At 39.8% G+C, this 24,036-nt stretch overlaps 2 protein-coding genes across 5 annotated transcripts in view; both read left to right on the top strand.

Moving 5' to 3' along the window:
* The window catches only part of fred (friend of echinoid), a 110,796-nt gene that overhangs the window by 78,812 nt on the left and 7,948 nt on the right, over window positions 1-24,036 (top strand). For 2 of the 4 annotated variants that reach the window (XM_070286754.1, XM_070286751.1), the window contains exons 6-7: window positions 15,319-17,556; window positions 17,620-18,318. In XM_070286754.1, the coding sequence (XP_070142855.1) occupies window positions 15,319-17,556; window positions 17,620-18,318 (2,937 nt within the window). Of the gene's footprint in view, window positions 1-15,318; window positions 17,557-17,619; window positions 18,319-20,214; window positions 20,551-24,036 lie in introns of those variants that run through there. The other 2 variants (XM_017183030.3, XM_070286759.1) reach the window with 2 other exon arrangements.
* On the top strand, window positions 21,083-23,677 carry Fpgs2 (Folylpolyglutamate synthase 2). Its single transcript, XM_017183031.3, has one exon. It carries the CDS (start codon window positions 21,262-21,264, stop codon window positions 23,536-23,538), a length of 2,277 nt encoding a protein of 758 aa, XP_017038520.1. The 5' UTR covers window positions 21,083-21,261; the 3' UTR covers window positions 23,539-23,677.

Genomic DNA, 24,036 nt, shown 5'->3' with positions numbered 1-24,036 from the left:
ATGTTACGGAATCTGCATAAAATTTATGCAATCAAATAAAGTAACAAACTACTACTAGAAGCAATAAAAGGCAGAAAAAATACATATATTTATAAAAATTCTATATATTCAGTAGAGCTGAGCTTGCCACAAATATATTCATAGGAAAACATAAATTGCAGTCATTTTTATACACGCCGGATTTGTAGCCACGAAAGCAGACAACAAGACTAACTCATATATGTTTATATATAAATGTCTCTTATAACTATGTGCCATGTGTGTGTGTGTGTGTGTGTGACTGTGCCTTTCTCCCCCGGCGTCGTCAGCGTAACAAATATTTATAGTCTTTTCTGTTTGGTAAAAAAAAAATGGAAACCAAAAACAAATAGAAAACAAAATAAGGCTAAGAAAGGGGAATGCATTTTGATGATTGACTAAGGAATACTCTGTGAAAATATCACTTAAATATTATTTTTAAATGTTTCCAAATTTAAAAAAGCTTATTTTAAATGTATAAAAATTAACTACTTAACTAGCTTTATTTTTTTAAATTTTTAATGCCTAAAAATATATACATGTTACTTGATTTTTACCTAAAATTTAACTTTATTCATTTTTAAAATGTATTATAAATATATATAGAAATTTTCCAAGGCCTCACTAAACCTCCTTTTATAATCCAAAAGTACAGGGTACCAAAAAACCAAAAGAAAACAAACAAAAAAGAGAAGAAACCTAGCAAAACAGACACCAAACAGAACAAGAATAAATGACAACAGCCAAGTGGTTTTGCAGGGAGGTGAAGGAGCAGGGTATACCCCGAAAGTAGAACTCCTTTTATGGCTGTGGCAGGCGTGGCAAATGCAATTTTTCGGCGTGTGCCAGCACAACTTGCTGCTATTTATGATGCTCATTTAAAATCCATTAGCAGCAAGTCAGCCTTGGCCACAACAGCAAACAAGACACAGACACTGGGGGAATAATTGGAAGAGAAGAAAAATATACAACAATGTAACAGCAATTAATCAGAAGAAAAATAATATTGATTTCTTTATATATTTAAAATTAAATTAAGCTTCCAAAATATCGTTTTAAATATTTCAAGAAACTAAGCTCCAATTTAAGGAGTTCCTAATTTTCTCTCTGTGCATTTCCCCCTATGTTTACCCAACATTTCCACCCCGGGAGTCCTGTGTCCCGGGTCAAAAGTGGGCCTCCAAGGTGCATTTAGCTGCCAGCCGCAAATGTGGAAGGGGCCTCAGGGAATTGTTGGCTTCAGCAGCAGCAGCAGAAGTAGGAGCAGCAGCAGCAGGAGCAACGTCAACAAACTTGGGCCTGCGATTTGCGAGACGTTCGACAAGAACAATTGAATTTGCAGCGGCGGTTCGGCTTTCAAATGGCCTCGAAGTGCCTGCAGGCGGTGGCGGCACCGGATTCATAAAGGATATGCTCACTTCCATGGCAGGCAGCCAATCCCAATGCAGTTTGACAGTCATTTTGGGGAGAGAGATGCCTGCGGGCGAATGGCAATTTGAGTTACCAAATTGTGTGTCCTGCATTAACTAGTAGCTAATTTCCAAAGGCTGTGATATATGGATAGATGGGAAAATTACAGTGTGTGGCCTAAATAATTATTTTCTACTGCTCAGAGCTTAACAAAGATTAGTTATTAGCTAATAGATATTAAATTATAGAAGTTTTAGGGGCAGTTTTTAATATTATATATATTTTTAGTGAATTAAAAAATTAAATTTTCTTTAAAGGTATGCCAAACTGTGTTAACAAGACAACCCTTAATAATTTTATTTATTTGTTTATGTTATTAAAGGAATTTTAAAGCCTAAAGTATTTTAAAGAATTATCAAACATTGACATTTTGTGAAAGGGTTTTCCCTTTTAAAAATTCTAACAATGTTTGTTATTTTCTTATATAACAAGCTACAAACTTTATGAAATTATAAACAAAATTTTAATTGGCTTTTGAATGTTTATTAATATTTTTTTCAATTTTTTTCAGCTTGTTTTTTTTAATTTTTTAGTTTTTTCTTAGATTTAAACCTCTTCAATTATTAAGACTTTCCCCTTCCCTAGTAACAAGCAAATTACATTTCTCTTTCTAATTTTTCCTCATTTTCCTTGACCGCATACAAAAAAAAAACAAGAAAGAAAGCTAACTTTGGCCAGCCAAAGTTTGTATACCCTTGCAGGTAACAATTAAAATATATCATAAAAAATGCATTAATTTCGATTCGGAAAGCAGTTTTGTGTTAGTTTTTATTTGAAAATGTTAACCGATAAGGTTAGCCGGCGCGCCCGATTTAGGGCAGAATGGTTAGATATAAAGGTCACAAAGGGGTAAATAGCACTCCGTATGCCTTATTAAATAAAGTACAAAAAAAAAGTTTTTATTCATTTAAAAAAATTAATTTATTAATTAAAAATATAAGTTGGTCATTTTTGTGGCATCTTTTGCGCTGAATTTTTAAGTTTGATTTGATTAAAATATAAAGTAAGGCATACTTTTGGGCGGGGATGAATGCAACTTCACTTTTACAGTTTGACAAGCACCAGTGCTTGTCATTGAACTTCCGCCTAAAAGATGCCACATTTTTATTTAAAATCCCCAAAAGTATGCTTCAATTTTTTTTAAGATTTTCACTGAATGGCGATAATCAAATAAAGGTTAATTACAAATATGTACATTTTAAAATCAATTGCAGTCAAACAGTCGATGTTTACAATGGCGTTCATTAGTTAATTCCAAAAATATTGTCGAAAAAACAAAAAATAAGAATAATCCACATTGTTGTTGTGATCCGCAGAAAAAAAACTAAACAAGAAAGAAAGCTAACTTTGGCCAGCCAAAGTTTGTATACCCTTGCAGGTAACAATTAAAAAATATCATAACTAAGCCAAAAATGCATTAATTTCGATTCGGAAAGCAGTTTTGTGTTAGTTTTTATTAATTTAAAAACACTGCATACCAAATTTAAAATTTTAAGAAATCAAAATTTTTGGCCATTATTGCTCATTTTAATGATGTAACCCCTTATCAAATTTCGCAAAAATGGCCAAAAAATCGATTTCTTCCGGACATGTCTAGAAAGATTCGCCGGTTAATGCTGATCAAGAATATATATGGTTTATGGGGTCGGAAATGATTCCTTGACTTAGAAAAATATTATTTTGTATTATAAAATCTGATTTTTTATATTAAAAAACTTATTGATTTTTTTTAAATTAAAAATATCATAAATGAAGTATGCAGATTTATTAACTGTAGAAAATCTTGCACAGAACAGTTTTCGGATTTAAAATTAATGCTCTTTTGGCCCAGTTATGATATTTTTAATTTTAAAAAAATCAAGAAGTTTTTTAATATAAAAAATCAGATTTTATAATACCAAATAATATTTTTCTAAGTCAAGGAATCATTTCCGACCCCATAAACCATATATATTCTTGATCAGCATTAACAGGCGCATCTTTCTGGCCAAGTCCGGAAGAAAACAATTTTTGATCAATTTTTTCAAAATTTTATAAGGGGTTACATCATTAAAATTCTCAAAATTTGATAAAATTTTCAATTTCTAACTAAGTATGCAGATTTGTTAACCTTATAAAAACTAACATAACACCGCTTTCCGAATGCAAATTACGGCATTTTTGACAGAGTTATGCCTTTTTTAGTTTTTAATTTTCTGTTTTTCTCATTTCTAATGTAATTTTTAACATCATTTTCTGAATTTTTAAATTTTTTTCTAAATTTTTAAAAATTTTCCTGAATTTTTAAAATTTTTTCTAATATTTTAACTTTTTCTTTAGATTTTTAAAATTTTTTTAGAATTAAAAAAATTTTTTTTTATATTTTAACTGCCAAATTTGAATTTGAATTTAACGACGATCAGTTTCAGTGTGACCAGGTGCAGTTGTAAAATAACACCTAAATTTGGATTCAAAGGGTTTGAGTCTCCGCTTACTCGCGCCGGCTCCTAAATGGTTCGAAACTTGGACTTTTTATAACAGTTTATACCAGTTTTCAGTTGCTTGCTGCTGATTTCTGTTCGCCTGTTACCCCAGTTTGGGCAACGGCCAAATTGGATGGAAATTTTTGCTCACTTGCATGAGTGATGCTCATCTGCATCAGTGATGCTCATCTGGCAATATTTCAATACTGGAGGGCAATAAAATCGGGCTTAATGGCAGTGATGCGCATGTGCATCAGTGATGCTCATCTAGCTATTTTTTTGCATTATTGGTAGAAAATTGCATCTCACTAGCTGCCAGTGATGAGCATCACTGATGGAAGTGAGCATCACTGATGGAAGTGAGCATCACTGATGGAAGTGAGCATCACTGATGCAGATGAGCATCACTGATGGAAGTGAGCATCACTGATGGAAGTGAGCATCACTGATGGAAGTGAGCATCACTGATGGAAGTGAGCATCACTGATGGAAGTGAGCATCACTGATGGAAGTGAGCATCACTGATGCAGATGAGCATCACTGATGGAAGTGAGCATCACTGATGGAAGTGAGCATCACTGATGGAAGTGAGCATCACTGATGGAAGTGAGCATCACTGATGGAAGTGAGCATCACTGATGAAAGTGAGCAAAACTTTTCATTCAAATTCCAAACTGGAATAACAGGCAAACAGAAACCAGCAGCAAGCAACTGAAAACTGGTATAAACTGTTATAAAAACGTTTGGGCAAAAATAATATTTGGTAAAAACTGTTATATTTCATTTTATGCATTTATGCCTATTTGTTGCCGACAACAACAGCTTATGGCAACAACAACCTTTTTACAACAACATCCCTACAGCAGCCCATCCAAATTTCCGAACATTTCCATGCAAATTGCCCGTTTCCCAAATTGGGGTAACAGGCGAACAGAAATCAGCAGCAAGCAGCTGAAAACTGGTATAAACTGTTATAAAATGTCCAAGTTCCAAACCATTTAGGAGCGTGAGCAAGTTAGCGGAGACTCAAACCGTTTGAATCCAAATTTAGGTTTTATTTTACAACTGCACCTGGGCACACTGAAACTGATCGTCGTTAAATTCAAATTCAAATTTGGCAGTTAAATTCAAATTCAAATTTGCCAGTTAAAATATTAAAAAAAATTTGTTTAATTCTAAAAAAATTCTTAAATAATTAAAAATAATCTAAAAAATGTTAAAAATTCTGAAAAAAAAATTTTTAAATTCAGAAAAATTTTAAAAATTTAGAACAATTTTTTAAAAATTTAGAAGAATTGTAAAACATCAGAAAAAAATGTTTAAAATTCAGAAAACAAATTTAAAAATTTAGATTTTGCTTTCAAAATAATTAGATTTTTCCCCAAACGATCCCAAATAAATGCCGCCTTAACAAAAAAATTGCACATTGGTTTCACCATCTTTTATTGATTCATATTTGTGTGTTCCATCAATTACATTTACATATTTAAATTGCATTTATAAATATTTTAATTATCTACTACTGCTGCGGGGTTTTAAGTAGCCCGGAGCCAAGATCCGATCACCGTCCTCCACTGCCATCGGGTTGAGATCTGTCATCCCAGCTGCTCGCTCCTCTAGCTTCATCTCTTGTGATCCTAAAATTATTTGTAGTTATTTAAAGTTTTGTTAAGCTTAGAAAAACTGACTCGGAACAGCTTTCCGAATTGAATTTCATGCAATACAGCCAAGCTGCTGTGGCTTTCGGCTAGATGATCAAGAATATATGTACTTTATAGGGTGGGAAAGGTCTCCTTCACTGCGTTGCAAACTTCTGACTGAAATTATAATACCCTGCAAGGGTTTAAAAATACCTTGCTTATACATGTTTAGTAATACTTTTTACATTTTTTTTTTTTTTAATTTTTACTATTTCCTAAACCTCTTCAATCATTTCCCCTTCCCCAGTAACAAGCAAATTACATTTCTCTTTCTAATTTTTCCTCATTTTCCTTGACCGCATAAAAAAAAAAAAACACATTTTCCCAGCTCCGCAGTTTGACAAGCACTGAGAGAGACGCACACACACATGCTGCACATGCATGGAGACAGATATGAATGCGAATCCGAGGCGAAGACGACGCTGTCTCATGACTGTGATTGTGATTGATAAGCAATTGATTGCACAGAACCAAGAAGGAGAGAGGGGGAAAATGGGGGAAAAAGAAAAGAAGAGAAAGTGCCAAACAGATAGGTGGAGTGAAAGGGGAAGAAAGGCGGAAACAAGGGCAGCGTAGCAACTGACAAATGGCAGGGCAATTTTTTAATTGAAAATGTTTGCATGGATTCTTGAAAGCGCTGCCAAAGTCATTCGATTCATATGTGTCGACTGTTTCTGTCTTCCTCTAAGCAAGCCATCTCGTTCTCATTTGTTTGTACTTAATTTTTGGGAGATTTTAATGTTTTCTTTAAAACTTTCTAAAGGCAACCCATTTTAAACCATAGATTTTCTTTCTCAGTGTATTTATTCCCATATATATCTCAGCTTTCCGTCTCAGCTTGTTTATTTCACTCTCCGCGCTGCCTGTCCGTGTGTGCATTGCGTGTTGTGCCTGCATTTGATTGATTTATGCCAGGAGCTACCAAAAAAAAAAGAAACAGAAGTACCAAAAAATACAAAAAAAACACCAGCAAAGACTTGATAAAATTGAGAGAGAAAATTGGAAAAAATAGAGACAGGGTAAAAAATATATTTATTTGTGTGTATTTTTTGTTGGTAAAAATAAACTCCCAATGCGTCATGCTGTCATCGGAGGCGACTTCTCGTCGACCGTTGAGTGTTTTATAACGTGCGAAAATCCCAAAAATGAAATTATTGAAAAAGTCTCTCTGTCTCACTCACTTTCGTACTCGTTCTCTTCTGTGTTTTTCCTCGTTGAATTTTGAAAAATATGGCAGGAGGCGGAGGTATTATAGAGGTGGCTTTCAGCGGCAAGGCCATCAAATTGCGCATACGCAGCGTGGCCACGCATAGACAAAACACGGCGACGAGGGCCGCGCCACCATCGCCTTGTCAACTTGGCACAGTTTGCTGCACACGTGAGAGGCACGTTCCATCTTGTTCCTACTCTCATCTCACCTGAACCCCTCCTGAGTGTTACCCTCACCTGTGCAAATGCAATCTTCCCAGCTGAAAGCACCCGCACTTGCCCCCCTTTACACAAAGACACACACAGACACAGGTGTGCACAACACGTGACTTTTGTTCGGTTGCATGCGGCGCACGTAATAAACCCTTGCCATGCCTCTGCCATACGCGGCAATCGCGGAATTTAATGGGTATTAAGGGGTACAAGGATGCCAGAAATGTAGAGGATATCAAAGGGTTCAAGGAATGTGGTTTAGTGATAGCCTCAAGAAGACATTCTCCCAGAAAGTGCTTAAAATTCTTACTAATTTTGGTCATATATTATTCGTATGAAAATGGGTATCTTCTAGTCTATAAATATTCCTCCAAACTTCCTTTTCTTTTACCAATTTCCATTTCTTTTGGGTTCTTTTTTTTGTGATTCCTTGCGGAGTCCTTGGCCAAAAAGTCGCCCTACGACGAAGACAAACAGCACTCATGTGTCGCGGGCCGCTGGAGTGGAAAGCAAACCCGTTGAAAAGACATTTCAATTTGAATAAAAAGATGCTTTCTCACAGGGACAGGTGAAGGTGGGGTCCCATATTGCCCAGGTGAGCGGCATGCAAATGCAACTCTCAGTTGCCATCGATGTCGCCTGACAATAATTCGCATTAGCCAGAAGATTTCCCAGGCAAACAGAACCGGAAATGGCAGTTGGAAATGCCAACAAATTGCTTCCTTATGACCAGATACGCATTGTGGTGGAAAATATTTAACTTTTAAAAGAAAAACTAAACCAAATCAATTTAGTCTTTATAATACATAGTTTGTTCCAAGAGAAGAGACCTTTCCCTGAGGCACTACCCAGTTTAAGCTTAACAGCATTGTTTTCTAGGAGCATTTTCCTTGGAATTTCACACCCAATTCTCACATCCATCGGTAATGGCAGACACCTTGACAAGACAACCGAACCACAGCGCCAATCCCCATTCAAGTCAGAATCACATCTCCGCAAAGTCAGCACGTCTCGAGTTTCGAGTTCTGGCCAATATCATTGGAATGGCATAGGAGATTCTCTCCCAGAAGCAGCAGCAGCAGTGGCTCGTGTCCTTTTTGATTATGCCAATGTGCCGGCCAGAAAAGTGCCGAAAAAAACAGAAAAAAAAAACCAAACCAAAAGCAAAAACAGAGCGGAATACTGGCAGCAAGAAAAGAAAATCAGCTAGGGGAGGGCTACGTCTGCTGACTGGGCTACACGAAAACCTTTTTACACCCGGACAGGAGCAGAAAAGTCGGCTAATGCTGCACACAATTGCAATTAGTGTCACTGCCGGGCAATGTCAGCCAACTGGTTTTGGTTTCGGCCCAGTCTGGTGGGTATGGTATCTTTTGGTCTGGTTTCGGTTTGGGTTTGAGCCTTGGTTATTGGCCAGCTCCTTGGCCATTTGCATAACCACAAAAGGAATGCGGCTGAAGACCAAGAAAGACCGAAATTCAGTGGCCAGCATTTCTTGAGTTTGCCCCAAAAATGGTACACTTAGGGAAAGGGTTTATTGGTATTACAAAATAATACATAATTCTTGTAAGTAATATGCCATTTAAAAATATTTAAATAATTAGTTATTTAACAATTTTTTAAATTATGTTAAAAGATTAGGGTTTTTCTTTCTCCTTTTTTAATTATTTCTAATTCTATTCAAAGACGTAATATATTTTTCTCAGTGCCCGCCCAAAGCCTTTCTCTTCTACAGACTTTTCAGGACTCCGGCTCAGTTTTCTTAAGCTGATTTCAAGTTTCTGCGCTCGGACTTCTTTTTGGCCAAGCTTAAAATTTCTGGCTTTTAACAGCATTTTAATGAATGCAGCATTGTTGTAGTGGACCCAACGCTAGACTTCGGACTTCTGAGTGCTACTCCAGTCGAAGAACTCTCAACTTGAGACTTTTCGAGTGGCGAAACCGGGCTACCTTTAGGAAAAAAATATACAAAAAAATAAAACTTTAAGCCGCTTTAAGCGCACAAATTATAGAAACAAATGTTGCGCCAAAGGATGGCCTTCTGGTCGAGTGTTTTTCGGGTGTCCGGCATTGCTTGCTGGCTCTCTCTTCAGCTTAACAGCTTTTGTGACAAAAGCAAATTAATTGCTTTGCCCAATTTCAATTAACTGCACTCCACCGTCATCGTTGGGCAACCGCAAGTGCTCCGAAAGGACTCGACCGCTTGTTTTTGTTTTCCCAGTACTCACTGTACTCGCTGCTCTCGCGGCCACGTCCAAAGCCAATTCAATTAATTTCCACCGGCCATATGACACCTACGGACCACTGAACAAAGCGCAATCAAGTGCACAATGAAGTGACCACTGGCGTTGCCCCTCTTCTGCTGACTGATCCTTGTTCCCTTTTTTTTTTTGTGCAGTTTGTCCAGCAAAGGCTGCCCAAAAAAGTATGCTATAGTTTTTATAAGCCATCGATTGCCCCGGCCCATTGAAGTGGCCCAAAAGCGGTCGCAGCATAATGATTACACTCGCTTGCGTGTATCGGATGATTTATTTTAAATCCCTCTGTATATATATTTATATATTTTTGGTCATTTCGATGATGTGGCATTTTCGTTGGGCTTTTGTAATGGCCCTCTGGAATGGCAACAATTATTTTAACTGCCAAGGAATTGGATTTCTCTATGGAAAAGCAGTTGAATTATAGGTCAAAATATGTAATGGAAAATATTTTAGCGGTAAAAGTACTTTATTTTTAGCAAACATTGAAAATTCTAAATGAATTTATTTTATATTTATTTTATTTTGAAAATATTTAAAACAGAACAAGGAGATTCTAAAAGCCAATACATATTTTAAAAGAGATTATTTTTATTTATTTATTTTTATTTTTGGTTTATAATACTATTTTTTATTATTTGATTTTATAATTCCTTAAACGTACATTTATTTATTGACTTTAGCCTTTTTATACCCTTGCAGGGTATTATAATTTCAGTCAGAAGTTTGCAACGCAGTGAAGGAGACGTTTCCGACCCTATAAAGTATATATATTCTTGATCAGCATCAACAGATATGTCAGGAAGAAATCGATTTTTTGGCCATTTTTGCAAAATTTTATAAGGGGTTACATCATTAAAATTTTTGATTTTGATAAAAAATTGAATTTTCAAAATTTTTAAATGAAGTATGCAGAAGTATTAACTATAGAAAATCTTGGACAGAACAGTTTTCCGATTTGAAATTAATGCTCTTTTGGCCGAGATATGATAATTTTAATTTAAAAAAAAAATCAAGAAGTTTTTTACTATAAAAAATTCGATTTTATAATACAAAATAATATTTTTCTAAGTCAAGGAATCATTTCCGACCCCATAAACCATATATATTCTTGATCAGCATTAACATGCGAATCTTTCTAGACATGTCCGGAAGAAATCGATTTTTTGGCCATTTTTGCGAAATTTGATAAGGGGTTACATCATTAAAATGAGCAAAATTGACCAAAAATTTTGATTTCTTAAAATTTTAAATTTGGTATGCAGTTTTTTTAAATTAATAAAAACTAAGACAAAACTGCTTTCCGAATCGAAATTAATGCATTTTTGGCTTATGTAGTTATGATATATTTTAATTGTTACCTGCAAGGGTATACAAACTTTGGCTGGCCAAAGTTAGCTTTCTTTCTTGTTTCTCTATCTTTTATCCCTAAAAAGTCCTATTTCCTTTCAATTTCTTCATTTACAAGGCATTTTCACTGCCATTACGATATATATTATATTTTCAACCAAAAACCTAGAGAATTAAAGGAAAAACACGAGGGGAAATAAGGGAAAATGAGGAAAGAGCGGCATAGCGGGAAAGCAGAAGGTGGTTAGGTGTTGAGAGCACGCGCGCCGGAAGTCACGTGATGTGTTCACTGTGACACGTACGCGACAGCAGGCAAAAAGGACGAAGGAGCAAAAGAATCAGCGGCAGCTGCATCCTTGTCCCCCCACTCCCCTCAATCATCCCACCCCCCCGCCTTCAGTTCTGTTTGCCGCCTTTGTCGCTTGTAACTTTTCAATTTGGACAAGATGGAAAGCGGGAAAGCGGTGAAAAACGTAGGGGGGGTGATGGAAAACGCCAGCTGAACAAAGGCAGCAGCTACTGTTGCAGTTGGAATCATAAATGCACTGGGAAAAAATCGGTAGATTAGAGTAATTTTAACTATAAATTAAATAATTGTAATTATAATTATTAAAAATGTTTAAATATGTTTCAAACATTTTTTTAATACACTTAAAAATAAATATAATTGGAAAATTTGATTGCAAACAGTATATTCTTCCTAAAATTATATAATTTTATATATTTTATATGTCTAAAACAACTTAGAGAGTTTAATAAACATATATAATTAATTTTCATTACCAAATTAATTTGAAATATTATTTTAAAAAGGATTAGTTGAGGTCCACACAACCCTTTGATATATTTTAAAACCTTCCTAATACAAACACTAACCTCATTAAGACCAACTTTTATAAATCCCTGACATTTTCCCACTGTACTTTTGCGGAACAATCATGGGGCAGAGGAAAGCTTAAAGCCAAACTGCAAACTCGACTCATTAAAATAACTCCGAGCAGGTGTGTGTGATACATCCTGAAACAGCAAACGAGAAACCATCAGCCACCAGCGGCAGGTAAAAAAAATAAAAAAATCACCAGAGAAAACGCGACTTCGGCCCAGTTCCGGGTTAAATAATTAAATTTCGCTGCAAAAATGGCCAGCGGGCGTAAGTTATGCCGCGGCCAACGCGGCGTATGCGCAACGTTTCAGTTTTATTTAACGCTGCCTAGCCGGAAGCCAGGATCTCGTCGAGTCGAGGCTTGGGTTTTGGTTGTGGGATTGGGTTGGGTTTCGGCTTGGGTTTGGGGTTTTGGGCTGGCTCCCGGTAAAGCAGCTACCGGTGCAGGTGCAGGAGCAAGCGCATATTTCATGGCACTAATGTAGCCGGTCATAAAATCACAATGTGCAAGGCGAAGGAGTGTATAGAGCCAGGGTATGGTAACTGGGGTGGCATAGGTAAGGGAGGAACTCTAGGCGGAGCGGTAGGCGTGGCAGCATACATGTGAACAAGGTCCAACCCCTGGGCAACTCATTTAAAAAATTGTGCGGAAAAGAATTATGGAGGGAAGGTGCAGTTCTTGTTAAAGCCAAAGAAGTTGTAATGCTCTTTATTAAAAAATAAATAAAAAACAGAGAATAAACAAGGATTTAGAGAAAAAATACAAAGAAGTTCTTAAAAATAAATTTAAATAAAATTTATGTAAATATTCTTGTATCGAGAATATAAAAACATCCCAGAACTTTTCCTTTTAAACCCCTTTAACTTTTTCTTCCCAATTATTTACCCACCAAATTCCTTCCTTCTTCCACAATTACATCTTGGAATTTTAGATTCTCAAAGCAAATTCCATTCCCGAATCATTATTCCCCAGCTCAAGAAATGGAATTAATTTTTGCGCCTTTCCTAGCAATATTTTTCCCATATAAAAACTAAGCATTAAATATATATATATAAAAAAAAGACCAAGTCTCCATGGCAAATGTCAGGACACTGAGAGTTCTGGACTAGAACTACGTCTTCTGGAAGGAGGTGGCCGATGTGGGCGTGGCAGCAACACCCCAACATCAGCGTGAAACTACATGGCTGGCTGGGCATGAAAATGCCCCAAAGTGTGGGGATTTCCATAACAGGAGATGGGGGGAGAAGGGGGAAAAACAGCATGTGTTGAAATGCAAACTTGATTTTTTCCTTCCTCCTCCTCCCCCTCGGCGTCCTGCTTCTCCTTGGTGGCTTCTGTTTTCCTGGTCCGCGCGCTGACAAGCTCTGCTCATTAAATTTTATTTTATAATTACACACACCAGCAAGCACACACACACACATACTGCTACGCACACGCATACCAGCAGCACACATAGTGGCCCTCATTTAGGAGTTAGGCTTTAATGTTTTCGGGCGACGCGTAATTGGGTCCCGGATAACGCAGCTTTTTTCTCTAGGATGTGGCCGTATTTGCAGGGCATTAAGTATGTTTTGGCTTGAAGGAAAAAGCGGGAAATTCTTTTAAAAATTCGTTTTTTAAAAGGGGGAGCAAGAGTATGTTGTTTATTTTTGGAGAACTCTGCTTTCTAGTGATTAAAGTGTATTTATTTTAACTATTTTTTCAACTTAAAATTCTACATATAAAATAGTTCTTATAATTTTCAGATAAAATATAATATTTATTAATTTATTAATATTTAATATTATTAGCCTTCAAGGATTTAAGCATATTTTCTCTTGTTATTTTTGTAATCATGAACCTTTCTTCCGTTCAAAAAATATTTCTTAAAAAATTTGATTTAGTTAAAGATCCTTAACTGGGTTTTTTTTATAAACAACCCCAAAGTTATCATCCAAAGTCATGAAAATAAATACAAATAAAATAAACATTCTCTGAAGAATTGTATCTTTTTAAAAAACAAAAATCCTATCTTTTGATTGAACAAAAAAATTTAAAAACATTTCATACTAAAAGGGTACCTTGTAGTTTCTCTTTTATAATTTAAATTTCACTTAATTGTTTTTTTTTTTCGTCCTGTCCATTTGGTAAGACCTTGTAGTTTAGACCATGACGCAGGCACATTTACTTCGCTTCACGAATTAGAGCCAACAAAAACAATTGGCGGGGAAAATGTTGGCAGCAACAACTACAGGGGGGTAACGGCTATAATAGCAGGGAAATGGGGAGAAAAAAGGGTGGTAAACAGGAGGCCCTACGCAGCAGGTCGGAAGTCAGACTCCGCGTTCGGCTGGGCCGCGTCTGGTGATTAAACTAAAGTGTTCGAAAGTTAATTGGCGCAACAACAACAGCAGCAACAATTATACTTAGCCACTATTATGCCTCACGCTTGACTGGGCCCGGGAAGGGGCAGCAGAGCTGCTGCTGTGGATAAATGGGGGGTAGTGCCGCCGATTCGATATGGAATGAAACTAACGGCACTTAAACCAAATGACCAGAGAGAAAGAGCAAGAGCTAGCAGGCACAATGGTGAGTTAAACGAGGAAAAGTCAGTGAAATGTTCGGAGGTCCCGCTACCGACATTTTGGAAATGGTTAAAGTTGGCAGATAAATGACAGATAAAGACAACTGAAAGTGGGAATCGAATAAAGTAGCAGTTACCGTCGACATTTCAATTATGACTTATTCAATGGCAGAGGTATTTATGTATTTTGACATAATAAGAAAAACAAACCCATTGAGAGAGAATAAATTCATTAGTAATTGACAAGGTTTATTGCTTTTATTATCACTAATTAAGTGAATAAAATGTTGAACTCTTAAATGATATGGGAATATAATTAGTTGTATTTAAATGTGAAGTTTTTATGAGAATTTTATTTTATAAGAAATAAATTAGTATTATATTTAATTTAAAATTTGTTGTATCATATGTAAATAATTTCTTAACAAGTTTACGCTTTCTAGAACCTTAGGTTTCTTACATTTAATTATAAAATAAATTATTTAAAGCTTAATATTTCAAATTAATAAATTTATAAAGCTTAGAAAATTGTAAATAAATTATTTCTTTAGATAAAAACACCAAACTTCAACCACTGTACCACAAAAAAAAAAAAACTACTCCCAGCAATTTCCAGGGCTATTCCCCCAATATACATACTACTAAACATATATTGCTTTTTTTTGTTCCACACAAAATGGCATTATTTAAAAATGTCGATGGGTCACGCTGAACTCGTCAACGTCCTTCACTTGGTATAAACTGTAGTTTCTGTTTTCCTATTTTTTTTTTTTTCGCTGCTGGTCATTGTTGCTCCCGAACAATGTTGCTGCCGTCCTGTAATTGAAAACGGTTATTGACAAGTTAATGGCCCGAACAACCAACCAACCAAGAATCTAAACTAGCTACTGTAATTGCCTATTTGTATGCTAACCCAAATGAACCGAAAAAAATAGCTGAAGGGAGAATCTCTAATAGCTTCAGCGAATGAGTGAATAATTTAAAAGTCATGTTATTACAAATTAGTGGGTTTTTAGCAGAGGATTTTAGATATTTTTAGGAGATTTAATTTAGTAAAATGAAATAAAAGAATATTTCTTCAAAATAAATATTTTAAAATATATTTTTAAGTTTTGCAAACCCAAAACAAACCCCTTTCCTAATTTTATAAAATATTTCATATTTTCCCAACAAATGTTACTTATTTTCCAGACTATCCCCGCGTGGAGGTGGGACCCCAGAACCCTCTCCGCATTGAACGCGACCATGTGGCCAAGTTGGAGTGCCGCGTGGATGCCAAGCCCATGGTCAGCAATGTGCGTTGGTCCAGGAATGGCCAATATGTAAGTGCCACGCCCATTCATACGATCTATCGGGTGAATCGTCATCATGCCGGGAAATACACCTGCAATGCGGATAATGGTTTGGGCAAAACGGGAGAAAAGGACATCGTCTTGGATGTCCTGTACCCACCCATTGTGGTGATCGAATCCAAGACCCATGAGGCTGAGGAGGGAGAAACCGTGCTCATTCGTTGCAATGTCACTGCCAATCCATCACCAATAAATATAGAATGGTTAAAAGAGGGAGCTCCCGACTTTAGACATACCGGAGAGCTCTTAACCTTGGGTTCCGTGAGGGCAGAACATGCTGGAAACTATATCTGCAGATCGGTGAATATCATGCAACCTTTCAACTCCAAGAGAATCGAGGGTGTGGGCAACTCCACGGTGGCTTTGCTGGTCCGCCATCGTCCTGGTCAGGCTTATATAACGCCCAATAAGCCAGTGGTTCATGTGGGCAATGGTGTTACCCTAACCTGCTCCGCCAATCCACCGGGCTGGCCTGTGCCACAGTATCGCTGGTTCCGGGACATGGACGGTGATATTGGAAATACGCAAAAGATCCTGGCCCAAGGCCCGCAGTACTCCATCCCAAAGGCACACCTGGGCAGCGAGGGCAAGTACCATTGTCATGCGGTGAATGAGTTGGGCATTGGTAAGATAGCCACCATCATACTGGAGGTGCATCAGCCGCCGCAATTCCTGGCCAAGCTGCAGCAACACATGACAAGAAGAGTGGGAGATGTAGACTATGCGGTGACCTGCAGTGCCAAGGGTAAACCCACTCCGCAAATTAGATGGATTAAAGATGGCACTGAGATCCTGCCCACGCGGAAGATGTTTGATATAAGGACCACGCCCACAGACGCCGGCGGTGGTGTGGTGGCCGTGCAGAGTATTTTAAGGTTCAGGGGCAAGGTCAGACCCAATGGGAATCAGTTGTTACCCAACGATAGAGGCTTATTCACCTGCCTGTACGAGAATGATGTGAATTCTGCCAACTCATCGATGCATCTGCGGATCGAACATGAACCTATTATTATTCATCAATATAACAAAGTGGCCTACGATTTGAGGGAATCTGCAGAAGTGGTCTGCCGGGTTCAGGCCTATCCCAAACCCGAATTTCAATGGCAATATGGCAACAATCCCTCGCCTTTGACCATGTCCTCGGATGGTCACTATGAGATTAGTACCAGAATGGAGAATAATGATATTTATACCTCCATCCTGAGGATAGCTCACCTGCAGCACTCGGACTATGGGGAATACATCTGTCGGGCAGTGAATCCCTTGGATAGCATAAGAGCCCCGATAAGATTACAACCCAAGGGAGCCCCCGAGAAGCCCACGAATCTAAAGATCCTGGAAGTGGGTCACAACTATGCCGTACTTAGCTGGCAACCCGGCTTCAATGGTGGCTTCATGGGCACCAAATATCTGATAAGCTATCGTCGGGTGGCCACACCCAGGGAGCAAAGCCTGTCGGATTGCTCGGGACATGGCTATATACCCAGCTATCAGATCAGCTCTTCCAGCAATTCCAATCACGAGTGGATCGAGTTCAATTGCTTCAAGGAGAATCCCTGCAAGCTGGCGCCTTTGGATCAGCACCAGAGCTACATGTTCAAGGTTTATGCCTTGAACTCCAAGGGAACTTCGGGTTATTCCAATGAGGTTTTGGCCACCACAAAAGTCAGCAAGATTCCACCTCCATTGCACGTTAGCTATGATCCCAATTCCCATGTTTTGGGCATCAATGTGGCTGCCACTTGCTTATCCCTGATTGCCGTGGTGGAATCGTTGGTTACCCGCGATGCCACTGTACCCATGTGGGAGATTGTGGAGACTCTGCCACTGCCTTCTTCGGGCAGTGAGACCACCTTCAAGGAGGCTGTTATTAATCACATGTCCAGGCCAGCTCACTATACCACGGCTACCACATCTGGCAGGAGTCTGGGAGTGGGAGGAGGAGCGGTAGGCACTCATCTGGGTGAGGATCGCACCATGGCCTTGGCGGAGACAGCGGGTCCTGGGCCAGTGGTGCGGGTGAAGCTGTGCCTGAGATCAAACCATGAACACTGCGGGGCCTATGCGAATGCAGAAAGTAAGTCCAAATAAATTATTAAAAATAAGTTCTTAATTTCCCCAACTTAACACTTATTTTCAGTTGGTAAATCCTACATGCCTCACAACTCCTCCATGACCACCTCCGCCCTGGTGGCCATCATCATTGCCTCGCTTTCCTTCTGCGTCTTCTTGGCCCTGCTCTATGCCTTCTGTCGCTGCCGCAGGACTCATGCCGCCAAAAAGGACAGTGCTGGGGATGCCAACACAACTCCTGGAGGAGGAGGAGCAGGAGCAGGAGGCATTCCAGCCGGGGGCAAAGAGTACGACCTTGACTTGGACGCCAGCCGTAGACCTTCGCTCAACGAAAACGACCCGCAGCAATCCCAGCAGCAGCAGCAACCCCTACCACCGCCCCCATACTATCCCAGTGGCAGCCTGGACTCCAAGGATATGGTGGGTGGTAATGGTGGCATGGAACTCACCCTCACTGCCCTCCACGATCCCGACGAGCAGTTGAATATGCAACAGCAGCAGCACCACAATAACCACGGCCAGTACCAGCAGCCCAAAGCCATTCTGGGAATTTACGGAGGCGGTGGGGGAGGAGGTGGAGGAGGAGGTGGTGCAGGAGCTGGAGCCAGTTCCGGCGGACAGCATCCACATTCGAACGGCTATGGCTATCATGTGACAAGTGCCATCGGCGTGGACGGCGACAGCTATCAAGTGCTGCCCACCGCTGGCAACTCAGCAGCCGGATCGCATGGACACGGACATGGACATGGCCTGGGTGCCGGAGAGTGTGAGTACAGCCGAAGAAAAAAATTAATGAAATTTTAATTAAGGGGGGAAGAAACTATTAATTAATTATTGGGAAATAGGTGAGACATATTTCTATAATTTTATTAAGGATTTTGGGTAAAGGAATTGAGGTTTTTAAAGGCAGAATCCTTAAGATTTCCTTTATAAGATATACACAATTTCCCCCCAAGTTTCTTCCACTTTTTCCCCAATATTTTTCCCTGACTGTAGAAATTTCGTTTAGTCCCGGCGACAACTTATGAAGAGACGTGGCTCTGCGGCTCTGAAAATGTGGGCTAGAATTGGGAACGAATGAGATGCGAAGAGAGGGTGTGGATCGGATGGCGTGAAATCCCCCGCTTTCGGTGGGCGAGTGTGTGTCTCTATGTGTGTGTGTGTGTCTTGATTAAGCGACACATTTTTCGTCGCAGATTTATGGCGGCCATTGCGATGGTCCGTCTCCGTTCCCCGCATTACCGAGCCTTCCCTGGCCAGAGTTTTTGGCCGTAATTGCATTTCATGTCAATCTAGAGCGGATCCTCCTCCACTTACCGAGCTACTCATGCAAATGCAGCGACAGCGCAACCGAATTTCGCCCAATTTTCCATGGTGTTTGGTGTCGGGCATAAGCAGCTCGCCTTGGAAACCGAAATGACACCAATGGGCAACGGAAACGGAAACAGGAGCGGCTGAAAATGTTGCCGTCGTAATTCCAATTAAGTGAGAATTAAGCCGTTATCCTTCTGCCGGCTATGTCCCCTCTCGATGTATCGTCCAGTGTGGATGTGTGTGTGTGTGTTGGCCCTGTATTATTGCCCGTTTTTAATTGGTTACAAGGCGGCTCAAGAGCTTTGTGAAATCCAAAAGCAATCGTCAGGGGATTTTTAATGGCCATATGTGTTTTTAATTGATTTAAGAACTCACTTAATGGCAGTTCGTTTGACGTTAAGACAAAGTCAAGTTAAGAGCTGAGAGATTTTTAATTAAATACTTTGAAAGTAATTTTAGGAAGCTTAAAAATAAAGTATTAATTGGTAAACAAACATTTTTCTAGAGAAATTTTGTATATATATTGAAGACTTTATATGCATAATATAATTAAAAAACTAGTAGTTTTTGCTATAGAATCAGTTGCACATTTTGGTGCCTCTTGTTTTCATTAGTTTTAGCCTAAAGTTTTTGGTTGCACTTTCCATTCAACTTTGAAAATAACGAAACAAAGTTCTCAAACTTTTAAATTTAATAAATAAATGCAAGGTAATTATTTCAGTTTTACCTATACATTTTTATTCTTAAATAATCCCCTTAAAGAGGTCTACCACTTAGGCTTTAATCCGATTAGGCCGTCGAACTTAACCCAAACCCGAAGGGGTTCCTCAACTTATTTTTCACCTTCGCTTACCTGAGTTTTCTGCTAACGGAAGCAAGTGAAAAGAAGCTGGGAAGGGGAACAATAAAGAAGTGAACTCTATTCACACCTAAATGGAAAGCTACAAGTTTAAAACTGAATGAAGGGGAGATTTGGCACTTGGAAAAATAAATTATTAAATAATAATCATATACGAATTATATATATTTCTTTCTTAAAGTTAAAGTTATCCGACTTTATCCTTTATAAAAATCTAGTAATTATATATTTTTAATTTATTTAAATACAAATTACTAGACATTATTTCTCCAAGTGATCTCCCCTTAAGAATGCATTTTAATTGTGGGGTTCCGCTGGCTTTTGTTGCTCTCTTTCTTTTGCGCCTCCCTTTGGCAAGCGTCAACTTAATTACTATTTCTCTGCCCTCGCTCCTGAAACGCACACACACACAACCCACACACTTATACACGCTCCACACACACACACATCGTTGGTGGGTGCTCTCTGTGTGTGCGGTTGCAACCGAAGCAGGACCACTTGAGGCGACACCAGCAACATGCAGCATCGGCGGCGGCAGCAACATTAATCCCATGCAGCAGCAGCAGCAGCACCAACATAAAGCACGCGCCAATCTAACGAACCAACCCACCATTCCCGGCAACTCCACCAACAACACCACCAACATAACCCAGAACACCAACAACAACACCACCTTGAAGCGCAGCCATCTGGGAAATAGAGAAAGGGAAAGGTCGCTGGTGACCGCAGCCACAGCGGCAACAACAACAGCATTGGCCACCACCATAACAACAACTTCTCGTAACGCCAAAACCGCCACAACAACTACAACACTTGCCATCACAGGTAACTTCAGCTAAGGCCAGCGAGAAAAAAAAAAACAGAGCAACTTTAACTTTCGCACCTCACCACCAACTAAACCAAATAAACCAAAGCACTGAATGTTGCACATACTGAAAAAAAAAGAAAAAGCAAGCACCTTGTTAATGTTGATATTTTCTCACTAATTGTTACTGCACTCTGAAATATTTGTAATAGCGGGGAAAATAATTTAAAAGCAATTAAGGGGTGTTGGAGTACTATTTGATAGTGGTGTTTTCTGTTGGTGAATATATTTCTGTTGGTGATATATTTTTTCTAACTCTATTGTTGATGCACTTTAAAAGTTATTAAATTTAAATTAAGAGGTTTTTGTGAAAAACGTGTGTTTTAGGATGAGCTCTGAAATATACGTCTTACTGTTGAAATAATTAAAAATATTAGAGGCGAATTTGTGTTAAAGTCGTGCTTTGGTGAAACTTTTCAGAATGAGGAAAATTTTGGATAGTTCAACCTACGAGTTCAAAAACAATTCCTTATCCCCTTAACCAGAACAACTTTCTATACCTTTCCCTTATGTGTCCGAATGGTTGACACTGTAAAACAAAAACGTTTAAAACCAAACAGAACAAACACAGAAATCTCATTATATACCTTCACGATTAAATGCGTACAAAAATCTCGAAAACAAACAAAAAAAAATTTACATTTGAGTCTCTGGAATAAGCCATTGTTGGAATGTCTTCGCTTCTGCCGTTGATCTACCGAAGACCATGTCCCCGCTTGATGATCCTGTCCAGCCGTAGCTTTTTCAAGTCGTGCTTCAAGGCACCTCAAGCAAAGGAATCCTCCACGCCGGCCATTACCGAGTTCTCCAAGAAAAAGACCAAGACGCAGTCCCAACCCTCGCAGTCGCAGGCTTCGCAATCCACTCAGGCTTCCCTACCACAAGAGGCAGCCACTCCTACGCCCTCCCAGCCGCCCCCCTCGGAAGGCATGCCAAGTCCTCTGGGCAACCAGAAACCTTGTGCCCAGCCCATTATACCCGATCAGCGGGCGAAATGGATGGCCAAAGTCTCACCGGAAATGCAGAAGAAAGCCAAGTTGGCAGCTGGCGGTGGGAATCCACCCCCAAGTCAGCCGAAGAACAACTTCAATCAAAGCAATAATCCCAGCTTTGGGAGTCCTAGTCAAAGTTCTGTTTCGAATTTCGGGGGAATGCCCAGGAATCAACAACAGCAGCAGCAGCATCAACAGAAAAAGCAGGAACCTGACGACTCTGGGGCTTTCAAGGGCGCCTCCAGCGAGTCACAGCGACAGAGTTGGATGAATCGCATGCAGGGATCACAGCAGAAGCAGGCGCAGTGGCTCAAGGACATGCAGGCCAAGCAGCAGGCAGGCAGAGATATTCAGGCTCAGAAGGTGCAGAATATGCAGCAGGTAAAGCCGGCTCAGACATCAGATAATGCATCTTCGGCGCAGTCAGGATCTGTTCCTCCTGCCGAACCGGAAAAGCCCGAGGAACAAACACCAGAACGCTTGGCCTATTTGGATGCCATCAAACAGCTGAATAGCTACCAGGCTCTGGAACCCGTTGCCGGCAGAACCACCACCAAAAGCTTCAAATCCGAACAGGATCCAACAATAGAACAAACTTTGGAGTGTCTGGAGAAGACCGGCTTTAGCAGGGAGCAACTAAAGGCCATACCCGTGATCCAAGTAGCTGGCTCCAAGGGAAGAGGTTCAACTTGTGGCATCGTGGAGAGTATATTGCGTTGTCATGGCGTAAAAACGGGAGTCCTCAGTTCACCTCATCTCTTTCTGACCAGCGAACGAATACGGATCGATGGTGAGCCTTTGGAGGAAGTGGCATTCACACAACTCTTTTGGAAAATCAACATGGAGTTGGCGCAAATGAATCCTCCGCCATCGTATAACAAAATCTTGACGGTAATGGCTTTTCATGCCTTCCAAAAGGCTGGCGTGGAAGTGGCTATTTTAGAGGTGGGTCCTGGAGGTGCCAGCGATGCCACGAATGTAGCCTCTCATGCCCAAACCATTGGCATCACCAGTCTAGGCTGGGAGCAAAGCTCGAATCTGAGCAACTCCTTGCGGGATATAGCCTGGGCCAAGGCGGCGATCATGAAGCCGGAGGCCAGTATTTTCACCAATGTAACCCAAACGGAATGCTGTGAGGTTCTGGCCCAGAAGGCCAACCAAATCGGTGTGCAGCTGCAAAAAGTGCCCAGCTTCAATGACTATATCGAGGGGAATCCGAGCATTAAGCAGGCAATGAACACCGCCAACTATACCATGAGACTTAATGGTTCCCTGGGCATACAATTGGCCTATGACTTCCTGCGCCGCCACAGGCCCGAATATGTTGTTGGTGTGGCCGATAACTGCACTATATTAACGCCAGGTGCCACGCGTGGCATCGAGACCTTCGAACAGCCCGGACAATTTGATTTTATCAAGCACGACATGTACAATGTCTATCTGGACAGTGCCGACACCTTCGAGTCCATGATGGCGTGCCAGAATTGGTTCTACGGCAGGACTCGCTCAAGTCGCCAGCCAAAGATTTTGCTTTTCAACAAGGTGAACGAGTTCAATGCCAAGGATCTGCTGACCATTCTCCGTAGTCAGATTCGCTTCGAGGAGGCCTACTTTGTGTCCTGTCCGAATTTCTTTGAAGGTCAAACTTTGGTCGAGGAGGAGGGCAAGGGAACGGTCTGGGACGGCATGGAGGATCTTCAACGTGCCAGGCGGAATGCCGGCAGTTGGAGGTCCCTGTGCGAGGAGAACGGGAAAAAGGACAGCTCACAGCTGTCCATTTCGATTAATGCCTTCTTCGATGCCCTCCAGAACAAATACGGGCGACAGGCGTACGGCATGAAGAGCGAACTGGACATACTGGTCACAGGCTCTCGACCATTAGTGGCCGCCACCATCGCGTTTCTACGGAAAATGAAGGCAACGGCAAAGCCATGGAGCGGACCCGGAAGACGATAGATCCATGGGACATTACCCTTTGGTCATCTTACCATAAATTTTGCCGTGAAAGTTTTCGTTATTTTGTTTGAATCATTTTTACTCGTAAGCTGCAAATGCAAGTCAAATTAAATAAAAGCACCATTTTGAATTAAGAAAAGTAGTATTATTGCACCAATGAATGAGTTGGAATGCGTTTTTATATAATTTTGAAATGAAAGGGAATTTATATTATTTATATTTGTAAAGATAAATTGGATTGTGTGATATATAATGGTGGTTTTGTACATTTTCTTGTCACACTTGTTAAACAAAGTCCTAAACACTTTTCTTTATTATGGAAGCCAGGCTATATTAATAGCAACCACGTGTGGCTCTCTTTTGGACAGCTGGCTGATGGGCATGACTGGACTTAGTACCTACATTATATATATACATAACCATGTGTGTATTTTCCAATTAGCCACTGTGACTTTCAAGTTTCTTCACTCACCTTAAGCACTGGCCACCTTTCTTACT

The sequence above is a fragment of the Drosophila kikkawai genome, chromosome 2L, assembly GCF_030179895.1.
Source record: "Drosophila kikkawai strain 14028-0561.14 chromosome 2L, DkikHiC1v2, whole genome shotgun sequence".
Lineage (NCBI taxonomy): Eukaryota > Metazoa > Arthropoda > Insecta > Diptera > Drosophilidae > Drosophila > Drosophila kikkawai.
This window is presented reverse-complemented; position numbering and strand designations above follow the sequence as displayed.